General features: G+C 40.3%; 1 protein-coding gene across 9 annotated transcripts in view; it reads right to left on the bottom strand.

Moving 5' to 3' along the window:
* The window catches only part of LOC141763707 (protein 4.1-like), a 36,382-nt gene extending 19,556 nt beyond the window's left edge, over nt 1-16,826 (bottom strand). For 7 of the 9 annotated variants that reach the window (XM_074628304.1, XM_074628309.1, XM_074628306.1 and 4 more), the window contains exons 1-12: nt 16,698-16,826; nt 15,705-15,804; nt 15,443-15,622; nt 14,553-14,657; nt 14,414-14,456; nt 14,229-14,304; nt 14,008-14,129; nt 13,079-13,175; nt 12,886-12,973; nt 8,250-8,294; nt 3,238-3,390; nt 92-189 (exon numbers count right to left, since the gene is read on the bottom strand). In XM_074628304.1, coding sequence (XP_074484405.1) covers nt 92-189; nt 3,238-3,390; nt 8,250-8,294; nt 12,886-12,973; nt 13,079-13,175; nt 14,008-14,129; nt 14,229-14,304; nt 14,414-14,456; nt 14,553-14,657; nt 15,443-15,622; nt 15,705-15,794 — 1,097 coding nt within the window. In that variant the 5' untranslated portion in view covers nt 15,795-15,804; nt 16,698-16,826. The remainder of the gene's footprint in view (nt 1-91; nt 190-3,237; nt 3,391-8,249; nt 8,295-12,885; nt 12,974-13,078; nt 13,176-14,007; nt 14,130-14,228; nt 14,305-14,413; nt 14,457-14,552; nt 14,658-15,442; nt 15,623-15,704; nt 15,805-16,697) is intronic. The other 2 variants (XM_074628305.1, XM_074628310.1) reach the window with 1 other exon arrangement.
* Nucleotides 16,827-19,843: the final 3,017 nt, after the last annotated feature.

Genomic DNA, 19,843 nt, shown 5'->3' with positions numbered 1-19,843 from the left:
CGTGAAGTCATGTTGTGTTACATAGTATTTTGTCTTCTCATATCACATCGAGTCAAATCATGACCTTAAATACATGACATCACTGACTGACCTGAAGAAGGAGTGATGCTCCACACAGACTTTCCACAGTCTTTTAGCTGATCTGTGGTTCAGCAGCTTGAAACCAATAGTAGACTCAAACTGGTCAAACTGGAGACAGACAGAGAGACTCAAACTGGTCAAACTGGAGACGGACAGAGAGACTCAAACTGGTCAAACTGGAGACGGACAGAGAGACTCAAACTGGTCAAACTGGAGACGGACAGAGAGACTCAAACTGGTGAAACTGGAGATGGATAATAATCATGAAACTTTGAGATGTGATGGTGACTGACATGGTGTTGAGGTGTTGAGGTGTTGAGGTGTTGTGGTGTTGAGGTGTTGTGGTGTTGAGGTGTTGTGGTGTTGTGGTGTTGAGGTGTTGTGGTGTTGTGGTGTTGAGGTGTTGTGGTGTTGAGGTGTTGAGGTGTTGAGGTGTTTTGGTGTTGAGGTGTTGTGGTGTTGAGGTGTTGAGGTGTTGAGGTGTTGTGGTGTTGAGGTGTTGAGGTGTTGTGGTGTTGAGGTGTTGAGGTGTTGTGGTGTTGAGGTGTTGTGGTGTTGTGGTGTTGTGGTGTTGAGGTGTTGTGGTGTTGAGGTGTTGTGGTGTTGTGGTGTTGTGGTGTTGTGGTGTTGAGGTGTTGAGGTGTTGTGGTGTTGAGGTGTTGAGGTGTTGTGGTGTTGAGGTGTTGAGGTGTTGTGGTGTTGAGGTGTTGTGGTGTTGTGGTGTTGTGGTGTTGAGGTGTTGTGGTGTTGTGGTGTTGTGGTGTTGAGGTGTTGTGGTGTTGAGGTGTTGTGGTGTTGTGGTGTTGTGGTGTTGAGGTGTTGAGGTGTTGAGGTGTTTTGGTGTTGAGGTGTTGAGGTGTTGTGGTGTTGTGGTGTTGTGGTGTTGAGGTGTTGAGGTGTTGTGGTGTTGTGGTGTTGTGGTGTTGTGGTGTTGAGGTGTTGTGGTGTTGAGGTGTTGTGGTGTTTTGGTGTTGTGGTGTTGAGGTGTTGAGGTGTGTGAACTCTTCTTCTGTGGTGTTGAGGTGTTGAGGTGTTGTGGTGTTGTGGTGTTGAGGTGTTGAGGTGTTGTGGTGTTGAGGTGTTGTGGTGTGTGAACTCTTCTTCTGTGGTGTTGTGGTGTTGAGGTGTTGAGGTGTTGAGGTGTTGTGGTGTTGAGGTGTTGTGGTGTTGTGGTGTTGTGGTGTTGAGGTGTTGAGGTGTTGAGGTGTTGTGGTGTTGTGGTGTTGTTGAGGTGTTGTGGTGTTGTGGTGTTGTGGTGTTGAGGTGTTGAGGTGTTGTGGTGTTGTGGTGTTGAGGTGTTGTGGTGTTGTGGTGTTGAGGTGTTGAGGTGTTGAGGTGTTGAGGTGTTGAGGTGTTGTGGTGTTGTGGTGTTGAGGTGTTGTGGTGTTGTGGTGTTGAGGTGTTGAGGTGTTGTGGTGTTGTGGTGTTGTGGTGTTGAGGTGTTGAGGTGTTGAGGTGTTGGGGTGTTGAGGTGTTGTGGTGTTGAGGTGTTGTGGTGTGTGAACTCTTCTTCTGTGGTGTTGAGGTGTTGTGGTGTTGTGGTGTTGAGGTGTTGTGGTGTGTGAACTCTTCTTCTGTGGTGTTGTGGTGTTGAGGTGTTGAGGTGTTGAGGTGTTGTGGTGTTGTGGTGTTGAGGTGTTGAGGTGTTGAGGTGTTGTGGTGTTGTGGTGTTGTGGTGTTGAGGTGTTGTGGTGTTGTGGTGTTGAGGTGTTGAGGTGTTGTGGTGTTGTGGTGTTGAGGTGTTGTGGTGTTGTGGTGTTGTGGTGTTGAGGTGTTGAGGTGTTGAGGTGTTGTGGTGTTGAGGTGTTGTGGTGTTGTGGTGTTGTGGTGTTGAGGTGTTGAGGTGTTGTGGTGTTGTGGTGTTGTGGTGTTGAGGTGTTGTGGTGTTGGGGTGTTGAGGTGTTGTGGTGTTGAGGTGTTGTGGTGTGTGAACTCTTCTTCTGTGGTGTTGAGGTGTTGTGGTGTTGTGGTGTTGAGGTGTTGTGGTGTGTGAACTCTTCTTCTGTGGTGTTGTGGTGTTGAGGTGTTGAGGTGTTGAGGTGTTGTGGTGTTGAGGTGTTGTGGTGTTGTGGTGTTGAGGTGTTGAGGTGTTGAGGTGTTGTGGTGTTGTGGTGTTGTGGTGTTGAGGTGTTGTGGTGTTGTGGTGTTGTGGTGTTGAGGTGTTGAGGTGTTGTGGTGTTGTGGTGTTGTGGTGTTGAGGTGTTGTGGTGTTGTGGTGTTGTGGTGTTGAGGTGTTGAGGTGTTGTGGTGTTGTGGTGTTGAGGTGTTGTGGTGTTGTGGTGTTGTGGTGTTGAGGTGTTGAGGTGTTGAGGTGTTGTGGTGTTGAGGTGTTGAGGTGTTGTGGTGTTGTGGTGTTGAGGTGTTGTGGTGTTGTGGTGTTGAGGTGTTGAGGTGTTGTGGTGTTGTGGTGTTGAGGTGTTGAGGTGTTGAGGTGTTGAGGTGTTGTGGTGTTGGGGTGTTGAGGTGTTGTGGTGTTGAGGTGTTGTGGTGTGTGAACTCTTCTTCTGTGGTGTTGAGGTGTTGTGGTGTTGTGGTGTTGAGGTGTTGTGGTGTGTGAACTCTTCTTCTGTGGTGTTGTGGTGTTGAGGTGTTGAGGTGTTGAGGTGTTGTGGTGTTGTGGTGTTGAGGTGTTGAGGTGTTGAGGTGTTGTGGTGTTGTGGTGTTGTGGTGTTGAGGTGTTGTGGTGTTGTGGTGTTGAGGTGTTGAGGTGTTGTGGTGTTGTGGTGTTGAGGTGTTGTGGTGTTGTGGTGTTGAGGTGTTGAGGTGTTGAGGTGTTGTGGTGTTGAGGTGTTGAGGTGTTGTGGTGTTGTGGTGTTGAGGTGTTGTGGTGTTGTGGTGTTGAGGTGTTGGTGTTGTGGTGTTGGGGTGTTGTGGTGTTGAGGTGTTGAGGTGTTGAGGTGTTGTGGTGTTGTGGTGTTGAGGTGTTGAGGTGTTATGGTGTTGTGGTGTTGAGGTGTTGTGGTGTTGTGGTGTTGAGGTGTTGAGGTGTTGTGGTGTTGGGGTGTTGTGGTGTTGAGGTGTTGAGGTGTTGTGGTGTTGTGGTGTTGTGGTGTTGAGGTGTTGAGGTGTTGTGGTGTTGGGGTGTTGTGGTGTTGAGGTGTTGAGGTGTTGAGGTGTTGAGGTGTTGTGGTGTTGTGGTGTGTGTTGGCCTCTCACCTCCCCAGGTCGGATCTTGATGTAGAAGTTGTTCCTTTTGTACGAGATCTTCAGGATCTTCGGCCATGAGAATCTGTTGATCCTCAGTCTGTCTCTGTAGACCAGCAGACCGCTACTGCACACGCCCAGCATGATGGCCACGCCCTCCGAGTCCTGCACACACACACACACACACACACACACACACACACACACACACACACACACACACACACACATACAAACACACACACACCATGGACCCATGAATGAACATGTCGTTTTTGCTCATTTTATTCAACGCTCTTTTAAAGACTATTTGTGCCAACATTTACTAGGATTAAACCAGAGATCCTCCTTATTCTCAGAGTGTTACTGTAGAAATGATTATTCTCAGAGTGTTACAGTAGAAATGATTATTCTCAGGGTGTTACTGTAGAAATGATTATTCTCAGGGTTTTACTGTAGAAATGATTATTCTCAGGGTGTTACTGTAGAAATGATTATTCTCAGGGTTTTACTGTAGAAATGATTTATTCTCAGGGTTTTACTGTAGAAATGATTTATTCTCAGGGTTTTACTGTAGAAATGATTATTCTCAGAGTGTTACAGTAGAAATGATTATTCTCAGGGTGTTACAGTAGAAATGATTATTCTCAGAGTGTTACTGTAGAAATTATTATTCTCAGAGTGTTACGGTAGAAAGCAGGCAGTTTATGGGCAGCATTAGAGTAAAGATAGTTTCAGTACGGTTATCTTTGTGTAGAATAAAACTAAACCTTGTTACTGTGGAAGTCCTGATCTGTCTCAGAGCTTTTCAGATTGTTCATCTCTTCACCGTCTGTAGCAGCGGAGTCAATAACGTAAATAAATCTGCTAGTGGAGGTTACCTGAGGCCACGTCTTCAGGTCGTCCTCCGTAGTAGAAGGCAGAGCAATGATCACTGTAATAGGTGGTGTGCACACATTTTACTAGATTTATTAATACAATCGCTCTAGAAGAGACGACTAGCGTAGTGTTACCATGGAAACGATTCAGAGACACGACGCGCCGGAAGTTACGGACATAATTCACGCAAGGCATCATGGGGGCTAGGAATAAGGTGGATATATTTATTTTGTTCACTTCAAGGACTTGTGCTTGTAGTTCTTCTTTTTCCTACAACAAAACAAGCCTTCAGTCTGTTTCCACAGTGAAGCTTATCGATCATCAAATGACCATTAACTCCCTGATGTTTCATTTGACACTTCCTGTCTGTCTCTTGCAGTCAGCCAACCCATCACACACTGAGACACAGCCATGCTAATGGTTGTGAATTCTCCCTCTGGTGGACAGAATCCTCTCTACAGTTGAACACAAGCGTTCCCCTGCTTCATGGCCAGTTGTAGACAGATGTGCTTCAGGACACTCACTCAGATCTGCAGATCTCTCTGCTCTCCATCCAACCTCCACCTGACAATGTCAGCATGTTCCATTTATCTGTATTTATTTGATTCAGTGTTGTAATATTATGAGTTAATTATTAAATGCAGTTCAATCTAGCTGGTGATTGTTTGATTAGTATTTAGTTTGTATTATTCATTTTGTATTATGTATTGTTTGCCCTGCAGAACCTGGTATTGGATGGACAATAAAACATCTCTAGTTGGAGAACCTCAGGCAGTCAGGTAAGTTTCTAGAACCTAAGAAAAGTTGAATAGTTACGGTCGGACCGAAATCAGGAGGGGACAGTAAATAGTGTGGTTACAACCTGCAGAATCTAAATAGTCTTGTATAATGTTTGAAGCTATGTATGAAAATCCGATAATATTTCCACACGGTCGGAGACAATAGAAAAAGACTTGTTAGGACTCGAGTAGAACAGTCCTGATTGTGTCCCAGTCCAACACATAAGTAGCCATGTTTGGCTGTTGTGTACTGTCTTTTATACAAGCTGTATAGGGATGTAACGGTTACCGGTTTCTCTGTAACACTCCCAACGGTTAGTCTTATTACCGTTCAATAAAACCGCATTTGATTACCGCCAGTGTATCGCAAGCCAGGCGTAGAGTTAGCAAGTCGGTGGACGGTCGAGAGAGCATGTGATGACAGTGAGTATGAAGTCATCAGTAATGTTATAGTATAGTATAGTATACGTAGCAGTAGTATACGTAGCAGTAGTAAACGTAGCAGTAGTATACGTAGCAGTAGTATACGTAGCAGTAGTAAACGTAGCAGTAGTATACGTAGCAGTAGTATACGTAGCAGTAGTATACGTAGCAGTAGTATAGTATACGTAGCAGTAGTATACGTAGCAGTAGTATAGTATACGTAGCAGTAGTATAGTATACGTAGCAGTAGTATACGTAGCAGTAGTAAACGTAGCAGTAGTATAGTATACGTAGCAGTAGTATACGTAGCACTAGTATAGTATACGTAGCAGTAGTAAAGTATAGTATACGTAGCAGTAGTATAGTATAGTATACGTAGCAGTAGTATAGTATACGTAGCAGTTGTATACGTAGCAGTAGTATAGTATATGTAGCAGTAGTAAAGTATAGTATACGTAGCAGTAGTATAGTATAGTATACGTAGCAGTAGTATAGTATACGTAGCAGTAGTATAGTATACGTAGCAGTAGTATAGTATAGTATACGTAGCAGTAGTATAGTATACGTAGCAGTAGTATAGTATACGTAGCAGTAGTAAAGTATAGTATACGTAGCAGTAGTATAGTATACGTAGCAGTTGTATATGTAGCAGTAGTATAGTATACGTAGCAGTAGTAAAGTATAGTATACGTAGCAGTAGTATAGTATACATAGCAGTTGTATACGTAGCAGTAGTATAGTATACGTAGCAGTTGTATACGTAGCAGTAGTATAGTATACGTAGCAGTTGTATACGTAGCAGTAGTATAGTATACGTAGCAGTTGTATACGTAGCAGTAGTATAGTATACGTAGCAGTAGTAAAGTATAGTATACGTAGCAGTAGTATAGTATACATAGCAGTTGTATACGTAGCAGTAGTATAGTATACGTAGCAGTTATATACGTAGCAGTAGTATAGTATACGTAGCAGTTGTATACGTAGCAGTAGTATAGTATACGTAGCAGTAGTAAAGTATAGTATACGTAGCAGTAGTATAGTATACGTAGCAGTTGTATACGTAGCAGTAGTATAGTATAGTATACGTAGCAGTAGTATAGTATAGTATACGTAGCAGTAGTATAGTATGGTATACGTAGCAGTAGTATAGTATGGTATACGTAGCAGTAGTATAGTATAGTATACGTAGCAGTAGTATAGTATGGTATACGTAGCAGTAGTATAGTATAGTATACGTAGCAGTAGTATAGTATGGTATACGTAGCAGTAGTATAGTATACGTAGCAGTTGTATACGTAGCAGTAGTATAGTATAGTATACGTAGCAGTAGTATAGTATAGTGTACGTAGCAGTAGTATAGTATAGTATAGTATACGTAGCAGTAGTATAGTATGGTATACGTAGCAGTAGTATAGTATGGTATACGTAGCAGTAGTATAGTATACGTAGCAGTAGTATAGTATAGTATACGTAGCAGTAGTATAGTATGGTATACGTAGCAGTAGTATAGTATGGTATACGTAGCAGTAGTATAGTATACGTAGCAGTTGTATACGTAGCAGTAGTATAGTATAGTATACGTAGCAGTAGTATAGTATAGTGTACGTAGCAGTAGTATAGTATAGTGTACGTAGCAGTAGTATAGTATACGTAGCAGTTGTATACGTAGCAGTAGTATAGTATAGTATACGTAGCAGTAGTATAGTATGGTATACGTAGCAGTAGTATAGTATACGTAGCAGTTGTATACGTAGCAGTAGTATAGTATGGTATGGAGCAGTAGTATAGTATACGTAGCAGTTGTATACGTAGCAGTAGTATAGTATAGTGTACGTAGCAGTAGTATAGTATACGTAGCAGTAGTATAGTATAGTATACGTAGCAGTAGTATAGAATAGTATACGTAGCAGTAGTATAGTATACGTAGCAGTTGTATAGTATACGTAGCAGTAGTATAGTATACGTAATAGTAGTATACTATACATAGTATACGTAGCAGTAGTATAGTATACGTAGCAGTACAGTGTGACTGATGGTGAGCATGAAATCATCAGTAATGTTATAGTATAGTATACATAGCAGTAGTATAGTATACATAGCAGTAGTATAGTATACGTAGCAGAAGTATAATATAGTATACGTAGCAGTAGTATAGTATACGTAGCAGAAGTATAGTATAGTATACATAGCAGTAGTATAGTATACGTAGCAGAAGTATAGTATAGTATACATAGCAGTACTATAGTATACGTAGCAGAAGTATAATATAGTATACGTAGCAGTACAGTGTGTGTACAGTTCAGGCTGTCGGTGAATAAATGCTACATCTCCTCAGAGCCAGGCCCAGTTCCACCTGCTGATTAAAGGGTTAGCCCCGATGTTAGCCCCGACACAGGCTTGCTTAAGTTGGACTGTTAAGGAGGACCAGCTATTGTGCAACGTGGGTTGACTCCTATACAAAACTTCTCTGTATTTATGTCAATGATTGGGCTCCTTTCAGTTACTCAAATGCAACACAGAAGATAGACTGTGAATTTGTGAATAATAATAATTGAACTGTGTATATCAGTACTTTTTGAACATTTTCAGCACATTTTAACAATGATGATACGGATAACTGTAATTTTGGACACTATAATCATGGTATGAAATGTTCATCTCTAACTAGCTGTATAATAAATGATTTAATAGCTTTAGATGGAGTGAGGTCATGGATCTTAGAACACAGGGTTTGCTGTGGATTGTGGGTATTGTAGGAACAGCTCAGATGACTCAATTGTGAGGTAAAAATTACGTTTTCTGAGCTAAATAAGTAGAAGCATTGTAGAATAAAGGAAACACTGACGACACCCACAACAATGACATGAATATGTTTGTATGAACATTCAGACATATTCAACACATACACATAGAAACACACCTGCACACAGGAAATAGTCTTACCTCTGACTGAGCTGAAGGCAAGCAGTCAAAGCGACTTCCTACCATCTACTCCATTCAGACAGACAGATGAAACAAAAAGATAGAAAAGAAGAACAGCTGGTCTAAATGGGAAAATATAGCATGCCACTCAAAGATGGCAGCAGTACTATTAGACATACAGACAGACAGTGTGCATTATATGTGCCTCGAGAACATGCACACATCTATATACGACATTAAAACATGATGGTGTTCAGCACCAGCTATTCCAGCCACTTCATGATTATTGAGGTCAGTGCAACTGGCTGGCAGAGACTGAGCTCTGATGGTTGGATCTCTTTGACACTGTTATGATAGTGGGTGTTTTCAGAGGGTGATTCCAGGACGGGTGGAGCTCTCAGCAGCTCTTCAAAACGGCATACAAAGTGTTCAGGTCTTTAGCAAAAGGTCTGTACTTCTTGAAATGCTTGTTGCTAGTTTCCTGTTCAAGCGTATCTTTAATACTGGTGTTTCACCTAACACCCTAACAACCCTATAACCCTAACCCTAACCCTTCTCTCTCCTGTGACTGTCCTGGTGCCAGCCTCACCTGCCTTGCAGCTGCAGTGAGTGGTTGCATGTAGATGTTTTCAGTCTCTCATCAGGGTCAGGAAGTATAAAGTAGCTGGAGAGAGCTGTGGACGGAGCTAACCCTAACACTTACCCTAACCCTATGGACGGGGCTAACCCTAACCCTATGGAAGGGGCTAACCCTAACCCTAACCCTAACCCTAACCCTATGGACGGGGCTAAGCCTAACCCTAACCCTAACCCTATGGACGGTGCTAAGCCTAACCCTAACCCTAACCCTATGGATGGGGCTAAGCCTAACCCTGGAGAGAGCTATGGACGGGGCTAACCCTAACCCTAACCCTATGGACGGGGCTAAGCCTAACCCTAACCTTAACCCTATGGACGGGGCTAAGCCTAACCCTAACCCTATGGACGGGGCTAAGCCTAACCCTAACCCTATGGACGGGGCTAAGCCTAACCCTAACCCTATGGACGGGGCTAACCCTAACCGTATGGAGGGGGCTAACCCTAACCCTATGGACGGGGCTAAGCCTAACCCTAACCCTAACCCTATGGATGGGGCTAAGCCTAACCCTGGAGAGAGCTATGGACGGGGCTAACCCTAACCCTAACCCTATGGACGGGGCTAAGCCTAACCCTAACCCTATGGACGGGGCTAAGCCTAACCCTAACCCTAACCCTAACCCTAACCCTATGGACGGGGCTGACCCTAACCCTAACCCAAAGTTCAAAATGTTCACTCCCTGTCTAATATCTCCCCCCCACTGCCAGGTGCCATTGTAACCAGATTATCAATGTTATTCACTTCACTTGTCAGTGGTCTGAATGTTATGGCTGATCCGTGTATATATAACTGTTAGCTTCTTGACCTGTCCGTACGTACCGTCAGAGACGGTGCTTTGCGTTACTTTGCTCCGGGTACTTATAATTCAAAGCGGTAAGTATGCTTACTTTCATATGTGTTTATATTTATTTGTATTTGCTCGCGGTCCGTTTCACACCGCCGGGGTTGCAGCAGAAATAAAAAGGCTAAAATTGTCATACAGGCCATCATTTCCCCAAGGGGATGTATAATGTATCTTCTTTTCTATTCTATAAGAATACATCTGAGCAACACATTAATTTAACAGAATACATAATGCATTATTACATACATGTAATCATAGTCAGATCTATGGTGCTCTAGATGGGGTAGTGATATTATCAGCCTGTTAATATATGCTGTGTTGCTGGTAGCCTGATTTAACTTCATCATATTTGTGTAACATTATTTAACACTCGTGCACAGAGCTCTGATAGGTCAGTAGCCTGTCCTTTTATAGAGTTGATCTGTTATAACCCTAACCTCTGGAACATAACAGGTTAGGTGTTCAGCATCAGTTACCATGGCGATCTACCCCGGTAAGAAGTGAACCACCGTCGTAAGACTGAAAACTCTGAAGGGTTAAACCTGCAGTAACCTTGCTGACCCTAAATCCTGCTTCCTGTAACAGAGCTGAGGTCTTTGGATCCTCCTGCTGACATCAGATCAGTGAAGCTGTTTAACGCAGACTTCACTCTGTGTTACTGAGAGACTCACTGATAAAACTGAAAACTGCCATGATGGAAAAATCATTACTGACACACACACACACACACACACACACACACACACATGATGATTGATCGTGGACAGGAAGTGGGTCATGTATTGGTGATTGATCAGATAATTGAGGAGCAGAAAGCAGAACATCAGCAGCACTCTCACTGTGGTCTGTGTAGTTTTTATATTAATTTAGAGGCAAATGATTCTAAATGAATGATTTACATAAATATATAAAGCATGAGCATATGTCCCAGCAGAGAGACAGCTGGATGGTTCACAATGAACTGAAAACGTAAAGCTGTAGCATCAACCCTAATAAGACCTACAATTAACTACAACTAGAGAGCCTGTTTATGATCTTACCTTTAATAAAACCACTCATCTACCAAAAGATCAGACCCAAATAAAGATGATTATGAAAAACAAAAACAAGACGACATGACATCTGAATTGCCAAAAAAACAAAGAAACATGAATGTAAACAGTTTAAAACCACATCTGTTCAAACTAAAACAATCCAGTACCACCGGAGTGAAAGTAGATTGAAGTTCTGGCCGGTACTACGAGGCTACCCCAACCGTCATCGATTGATATTATGCAGATGTGTTTTCTTGTTGAAATGCGATCATGAGTGACGGGTTGCATGTGTGTTTTGGCAGGCAGCTGCTGTCCTCTCTTCCTGGTACGGAATATCTGCACCGAATCTCATAGTGGTACGGAGTACCGGCACTGAATCTCGTAGTGGTACGGAGTACCTGCACTGAATCTCGTAGTGGAGTACCTGCACTGAATCTCGTAGTTGTACGGAGTACCGGACCGTACCGACCTACTTTCACCCCTCACAGTCCGACTACGTTTAAGGAAATCTCAGTGTGCGAACGTGTGTGTGGACGGAGCCTGTGTGAGGTAGAACTTTAATTCATGGGCGCTCGATATATTACGTCACCTGCTCTGCATGTCGCTCGTTGTACTGCGTCAGTCGCTGCGACCGTCCGCAGACTTACAAAGGTATTTGTGATATGTAAAAGACAAACGTAATCTGCCCTAGGAGACAGGGCTGTCTGTTGAGGCTTCAGTTAATGGAGTTCAGATTGAAGTATTGCATGTTTTCTCCACCAGGAAGGAAGGAACTGCTATCACTGTTAAACAAAGTATTGCTGCTACTAAGAAGTGCCATTATTTTCTCAACTGTTTGTATATAGAAGTGAATAACAATGTGATGTGTCAGTGGAAAGAAGGAGGTCGTAACAAGGGCTGGGATCATGTACATGAATACAAGTACTTGAGTACTCGCTGGTCGTATCATAATCCTGCCCAGTCTCATGGCAAAGCGTGTAATTGACCCACCTGTCCACCGAAAGAAAGCGTGTCATGTTTTGCCTCGCAGAGGCGTGAATATTACATGCCTGCATGAAGGTTCAGTGTTATGTAGTGAACCGAACAAGTGAGTTGTCACATGACATTTGTCTCGTTTTTTCCGTTGCCCAGTACAAAACTCCAAGCTAGTGATATAGTATAAAAAGTAATAAAGACCACTTATGGTGGGTGGATGGGTCCAACAAACACCGGACTTTCAACCGGGAGGCCGGTGTTTTGTTTTAGACTTAGACTTTATTATTTTCGTTATAAATACAGGCACATACATGCAGTTTGACCTCTGCATTTAACCCATCCTAAGCATTAGCAGCAGTGGGCTGCTGTGAAGCGCCCGGGGAGCAACATGGGGTTCAGGGTCCTACTCAAGGACACTTTGACATGCAGACGGTGGGAGCCGGGGATCGAACCGCCAACCTTGTGGTTAAAGGACGATCCGCTCTTCCACTGAGTTACAGCAGCCCCGGCAGTTTTGTCAGTTATGTTAATGACGTTTGTCACGTTTTGTCATGTGACAACCATTTTCCACACTGACGTTACGTTGTTTCCGTATGTGTTTTACTTAGTTTACTTACTTATTTTAAGCCCAACCAAGACGTTTTCCCTTACCCTAACTAAGTGGTTTTCTTGCCTGATCCTAGGTCGGTGACCAAGACGTTTTCCCTTACCCTAACTAAGTGGTTTTCTTGCCTGATCCTAGGTCGGTGACCAAGACGTTTTCCTTTACCCTAACTAAGTGGTTTTCTTGCCTGATCCTAGGTCGGTGACCAAGACGTTTTCCCTTACCCTAACTAAGTGGTTTTCTTGCCTGATCCTAGGTCGGTGACCAAGATGTTTTCCCTTACCCTAGCTAAGTGGTTTTCTGGCCTAACCCTAAGTCCATGGCTTGGTACTTTCATTTGATTATCACAGGTGTTCACAATTAAAGAGACATTTCTGTACTCGAGCTGAGAGGCAGCTGATTTAGCGGCATGCAGCTGGGAGTTGGCCGGGGGAGTTAAAGTTAAATCTTAACTTTAGATAGTGGAGGTGTTTGCTCCAGACATGCACCTAGTATCTGCTGTTAAAGACTAAATGATTTCTTATTGTATTGAAAGGTTATTTTCATGTTGTGTGTGTTTTTACCTTTGCGTGATGAAGGTCGACTCCGTACATGGAAAGTTTCTTTACATTATCCAGGAAGTGCATCTCTGCTTCAGCTGGTGTCATTCCTCTAAACACACAATCACACGTTTTAACAACTGCTTTTTGTTTAGGTTTGTTTTACTACTTAGAAGATTATTAAATAGAATTATATTTAAATGTTATATGTGAGAACCTGTATGTTTTATGCAGCTCCATGATCTTCTCCTCCATCTCTTTTGTTTGATTTGGTGCAAAACAGAGTTCACTGACGTAATCTGAACCACACTCATCTGAAATATAAAGAGAGAGAGACGGGTGGTCAGAGAGAGACTGGTGGTCAGAGACAGACGGGTGGTCAGAGAGAGACGGGTCTTATGAAACGAAAGGGTATGGTGGGGTATGTGAGAGAAGGGTATGGTGGGGTATGTGAGAGAAGGGTATGGTGGGGTATGTGAGAGAAGGGTATGGTGGGGTATGTGAGAGAAGGGTATGGTGGGGTATGTGAGAGAAGGGTATGGTGGGGTATGTGAGAGAAGGGTATGGTGGGGTATGTGAGAGAAGGGTATGGTGGGGTATGTGAGAGAAGGGTATGGTGGGGTATGTGAGAGAAGGGTATGGTGGGGTATGTTAGAGAAGGGTATGGTGGAGTATGTTAGAAAAGGGTATGGTGGGGTATGTGAGAGAAGGGTATGGTGGGGTATGTGAGAGAAGGGTATGGTGGGGTATGTGAGAGAAGGGTATGGTGGGGTATGTGAGAGAAGGGTATGGTGGGGTATGTGAGAGAAGGGTATGGTGGGGTATGTTAGAGAAGGGTATGGTGGGGTATGTGAGAGAAGGGTATGGTGGGGTATGTGAGAGAAGGGTATGGTGGGGTATGTGAGAGAAGGGTATGGTGGGGTATGTTAGAGAAGGGTATGGTGGGGTATGTGAGAGAAGGGTATGGTGGGGTATGTGAGAGAAGGGTATGGTGGGGTATGTTAGAGAAGGGTATGGTGGAGTATGTTAGAAAAGGGTATGGTGGGGTATGTGAGAGAAGGGTATGGTGGTGTATGTCAGAGTAGGGTACGGTGGGGTATAATAGAAGTTGATGTAGTAAGGTATTATTGCAGTAGGGTACAGTACCAGGATCATAGTCTCCGAGCTCTGATTGGATGGTGTAGGAGCCGAGGACGGTGTGAGTTGCAAACGAACATGGAAGACGACCAGAAACTATATCCTGTCTGAGCTGGAGACACAGGAAGTACCTGCAGACAGAAAAGAAGACATCAACATTCTCAGGTACACAAACAGGTGAAAACATGTGTGACAGTGTTGAGCTTTGATTGACAGGTGAGCGAAACTACCTGGTGATGTCCTCAGAGAGCTGGGCGGGATCAGGAGGGTAAAACTTGACGTTAAAGGAGAAGTTCCAGGGAACACCTGAGAGACAGCAAGGGGAGAGTCATTTCACAAAGACTATTAACCTGAACTAACCAGTTAACGGGTTAACGGGTTAACGGGTTAAGAGAAAGGGGGTGGGACTACTGACCTCTGACCTGCTTCTTCATCTCCTTTGCTGGATCCAACCAGTTCTGTAACACAAGAGGTAAAGGTCAGAGATCAGACAGACAGACGGGTTAACAGACAGACTGGTAAACGGACAGACGGGTGAACAGACAGACGGGTACCTTGTTGTTGTCGACATCTCTGAAGGACAAAGCGAAGTAGTCTCTCTCCAGCAGGTTGATGTGATCACAAACCTTCTCAAACAACTGAACACCGCGAGCTCGTTTCTAGGAGAGAAAACATTTCATGTTTTACTTTTATAAAATCATTAAAATAACATGTTAACTCCTAACCCATTAAAATAATGTCTTCCCTCCACCTGTCTCTCCTCCACCCGTCCCCCCTCCACCTGTCCTCCCTCCACCTGTCTCCCCTCCACCTGTCTCCCCTCCATCTGTCCTCCCTCCACCTGTCCTCCCTCCACCCGTCCTCCCTACACCCGTCCCCCCTCCACCTGTCCTCCCTCCACCCTTCCACCCGTCTTCCCTCCATCCGTCTCCCCTTCACCTGTCCTCCCTCCACCTGTCCTCCCTCCACCTGTCCTCCCTCCACCTGTCCTCCCTCCACCTGTCCTCCCTCCACCTGTCTCCCCTCCACCCATCCTCCCTCCACCCTTCCACCTGTCTCCCCTCCACCTGTCCTCCCTCCACCTGTCTCCCCTCCACCTGTCTCCCCTCTATCTGTCCTCCCTCCACCTGTCTCCCCTCCACCCGTCCTCCCTCCACCTGTCTCCCCTCCACCTGTCTCCCCTTCACCTGTCCTCCCTCCACCTGTCCTCCCTCCACCTGTCCTCCCTCCACCTGTCTCCCCTCCACCTGTCTCCCCTCCATCTGTCCTCCCTCCACCTGTCTCCCCTCCACCTGTCTCCCCTCCATCTGTCCTCCCTCCACCTGTCTCCCCTCCACCCGTCCTCCCTCCACCCTTCCACCCGTCTTCCCTCCATCCGTCTCCCCTTCACCTGTCCTCCCTCCACCCATCCCCCCTCCACCCGTCCTCCCTCCACCTGTCTCACCTCCACCGTGCAGGTGAACAGCGCTCCGTCCAGCAGGCTCACTCTGGTCTGCATGGTCCTAAAGCTCAGTGGGTTTCTGGCCGGAGAGCGAGCGACCCGACTGCTCGACGACAGGTGACTCGTCGAGTCCTCGGCCAATGAGCTCTGAGCTTGGCTCTGTGATGGCCCGCCCTCCCCTCCCTGAGGACATATGATGTCACATTAAACATATCTGATCAATAATCTGTTTATTGATCGTTTACTTCCTGGTGTTTTGTTTTACCTGTTTAGGTGTGGAGTGGGCGGCGGCCTCGGGGAAAGACTCTGTCTCTTTGGACTGGGCTTCCTGTGGCTCACCTGGCTCTGTCGTCATGGTGATTCACCTGAGAGACAGTAACAACACAGAGCTGGAAGCTGATTGGCTGTCTCCAGCAGAGTGAAAGGTAAAGATGAAGTCCGATTCACACCTCTGACCGGCCAAGTCTCCATGGCAACAGCAGCCGAGGCTCATGGGTATCATGTACCGTAATGTTTTTAAATCTGTCCTAGTCACTATCTGATGATGTCATCACCCTGAGCCCCATGGTTACCATCTGTTGACCCCTCCAGCTGTCAGGGTAAGGGTTGCCATAGTAACACGTGGGGGAGGGGGGGATCAGATTAGGGATGAGAGAGACAATGTAATCTGGATTCAGACAGACGTCGATGAGGATGCTGATGATTTATATTATATTATTATTATATTACATGTACTTCATCATGTGGTATTATTACTTTATAATGTGACTGTATACTACATATATATATATATATATATAAAACTATGTACTTTTACTTCTCTAAATATGAATCCCAGTTTAGATCATTATTTATTCATACATAGAAAGTGTCACTTATATTATATCATATTATGTAAATAGTAATTATTATTCATACTTATACACTATTGATACACATAGATTGTACAAATATTAAATATTATAGAGATATATAATATATTCTTATGTAAAAGAGACTTGATGCGGTAGTTCAGGTCTTTGAGTCTTTGAGTCTTTGTCGTCCTGCAGCAGGAAACACCCCGCTGGAACACACACACACACACACACACACACACAGCTGCAGTGTGATGAAGCAGAAATGAAGCTCTCTCTCTCTGTATCTCTCCATCTCTCCATCTCTCTCCATCTCTCCATCTCTTTCTATCAGATCAATAATAAACTGATAATCGGTTCTATCTGTGATCAATAACCCCCCCCTTCCATCAGCAGATATTTACCTGTCCTCGTGCAGGACGGTCGCCCTCTTCCTCTCCTTAACCGACGCTTTTTTTCTTTTCTACGTCATCTCTCTCTACGACAGAACGCACGGCGGCGGCGGAGCTGTGACGTCACGACGCACGGTGTGGAGACACTGTGACGTCACGACGCACGGTGCGGAGACAGCTGTTTGTTTTTAATCGTTTTAATGAGTTTTATTAGTATTTATTTTATTTATGCATTAAAATGTTCGTTTTTCCTCATTGAATATAGTACTAATAATGTACATATTATATACTATAATACATATTATATACTATACTACATATTATATACTATACTACATACTATATATTATACTACATATTATATACTATACTACATACTATATATTATACTACATATTATATACTATACTACATACTATATATTATACTACATATTATATACTATACTACATACTATATATTATACTACATATTATATACTATACTACATACTATACTACATATTATATACTATACTACATACTATATATTATACTACATATTATATACTATACTACATACTATACTACATATTATATACTATACTACATACTATATATTATACTACATATTATATACTATACTACATACTATATATTATACTACATATTATATACTATACTACATACTATATATTATACTACATATTATATACTATACTACATACTATATATTATACTACATATTATATACTATACTACATACTATACTACATATTATATACTATACTACATACTATATACTATACTACATATTATATACTATACTACATACTATATATTATACTACATACTATATATTATACTACATATTATATACTATACTACATACTATATATTATACTACATATTATATACTATAATACATATTATATACTATACTACATATTATATACTATACTACATACTATATATTATACTACATATTATATACTATACTACATACTATATATTATACTACATATTATATACTATACTACATACTATACTACATATTATATACTATACTACATATTATATACTATACTACATATTATATACTATACTACATACTATATACTATACTACATACTATATACTATACTACATATTATATACTATACTACATACTATATACTATACTACATATTATATATTACACTACATATTATATACTATACTACATATTATATACTATACTACATACTATATACTATACTACATACTATATACTATACTACATATTATATACTATACTACATACTATATACTATACTACATATTATATACTATACTATATATTATATATTATACTACATATTATATACTATACTATATATTATATATTATACTACATATTATATACTATACTACATATTATATACTATACTACATACTATACTACATATTATATACTATACTATATATTATATATTATACTACATATTATATACTATACTACATATTATATACTATACTACATACTATACTACATATTATATACTATACTACATATTATATACTATACTACATACTATACTACATATTATATACTATACTACATATTATATACTATACTACATACTATATATTATACTACATATTATATACTATACTACATATTATATACTATACTACATATCATATACTATACTACATACTATACTACATATTATATACTATACTAAATATTATATACTATACTACATACTATACTACATATTATATACTATACTACATATTATATATTATACTACATATTATATATTATACTACATATTATATACTATACTACATATTATATACTATACTACATACTATACTACATATCATATACTATACTACATACTATACTACATATTATATACTATACTACATACTATACTACATATTATATACTATACTACATATCATATACTATACTACATATTATATACTATACTACATATCATATACTATACTACATATTATATACTATACTACATATTATATACTATACTACATACTATACTACATATTATATACTATACTACATATTATATATTATACTACATATTATATACTATACTACATATTATATACTATACTACATATTATATACTATACTACATACTATACTACATATTATATACTATACTACATATTATATACTATACTACATATTATATATTATACTACATATATATATTATACTACATATTATATATTATACTACATATTATATACTATACTACATATTATATACTATACTACATATTATATACTATACTACATATTATATATTATACTACATATTATATATTATACTACATATTATATATTATACTACATATTATATACTATACTACATATTATATACTATACTACATATTATATACTATACTACATATTATATACTATACTACATACTATACTACATATTATTTACTATACTACATATTATACTACATATATACTACATATTATACTACATATATACTATACTACATATTATACTACATATTATATACTACACTACATATTATATATTATACTACATATATATTATACTACATATTATATACTATACTACATATTAATACTATACCACATATTATACTACATATTATATACTATACTACATATTATATATTATACTACATATATATATACTACATATATATACTATACTACATATTATATACTATACCACATATTATACTACATATTATATATTATACTACATATATATTATACTACATATTATATACTATACTACATATTATATACTATACCACATATTATACTACATATTATATACTATACTACATATTATATACTATACAACATATTATATACTATACTACATATTATATACTATACTACATATTATATACTATACCACATATTATACTACATATTATATACTATACTATATATACTACATATTATATATTATACTACATATTATATACTATACTATATATACTACATATTATATACTATACTATATATACTACATATTATATACTATACTACATATTATATACTATACTACATATTATATATTATACTACATATTATATACTATACTACATATTATATACTATACTACATATTATATACTATACTAATACTATACTACATATTATATACTATACT

This window comes from Sebastes fasciatus, unplaced genomic scaffold (assembly GCF_043250625.1).
Source record: "Sebastes fasciatus isolate fSebFas1 unplaced genomic scaffold, fSebFas1.pri Scaffold_28, whole genome shotgun sequence".
NCBI classification, from domain to species: Eukaryota; Metazoa; Chordata; class Actinopteri; order Perciformes; family Sebastidae; genus Sebastes; species Sebastes fasciatus.
Note: the sequence above shows the minus strand (reverse complement) of the source record. Positions and strands in the feature narration are given on the sequence as shown.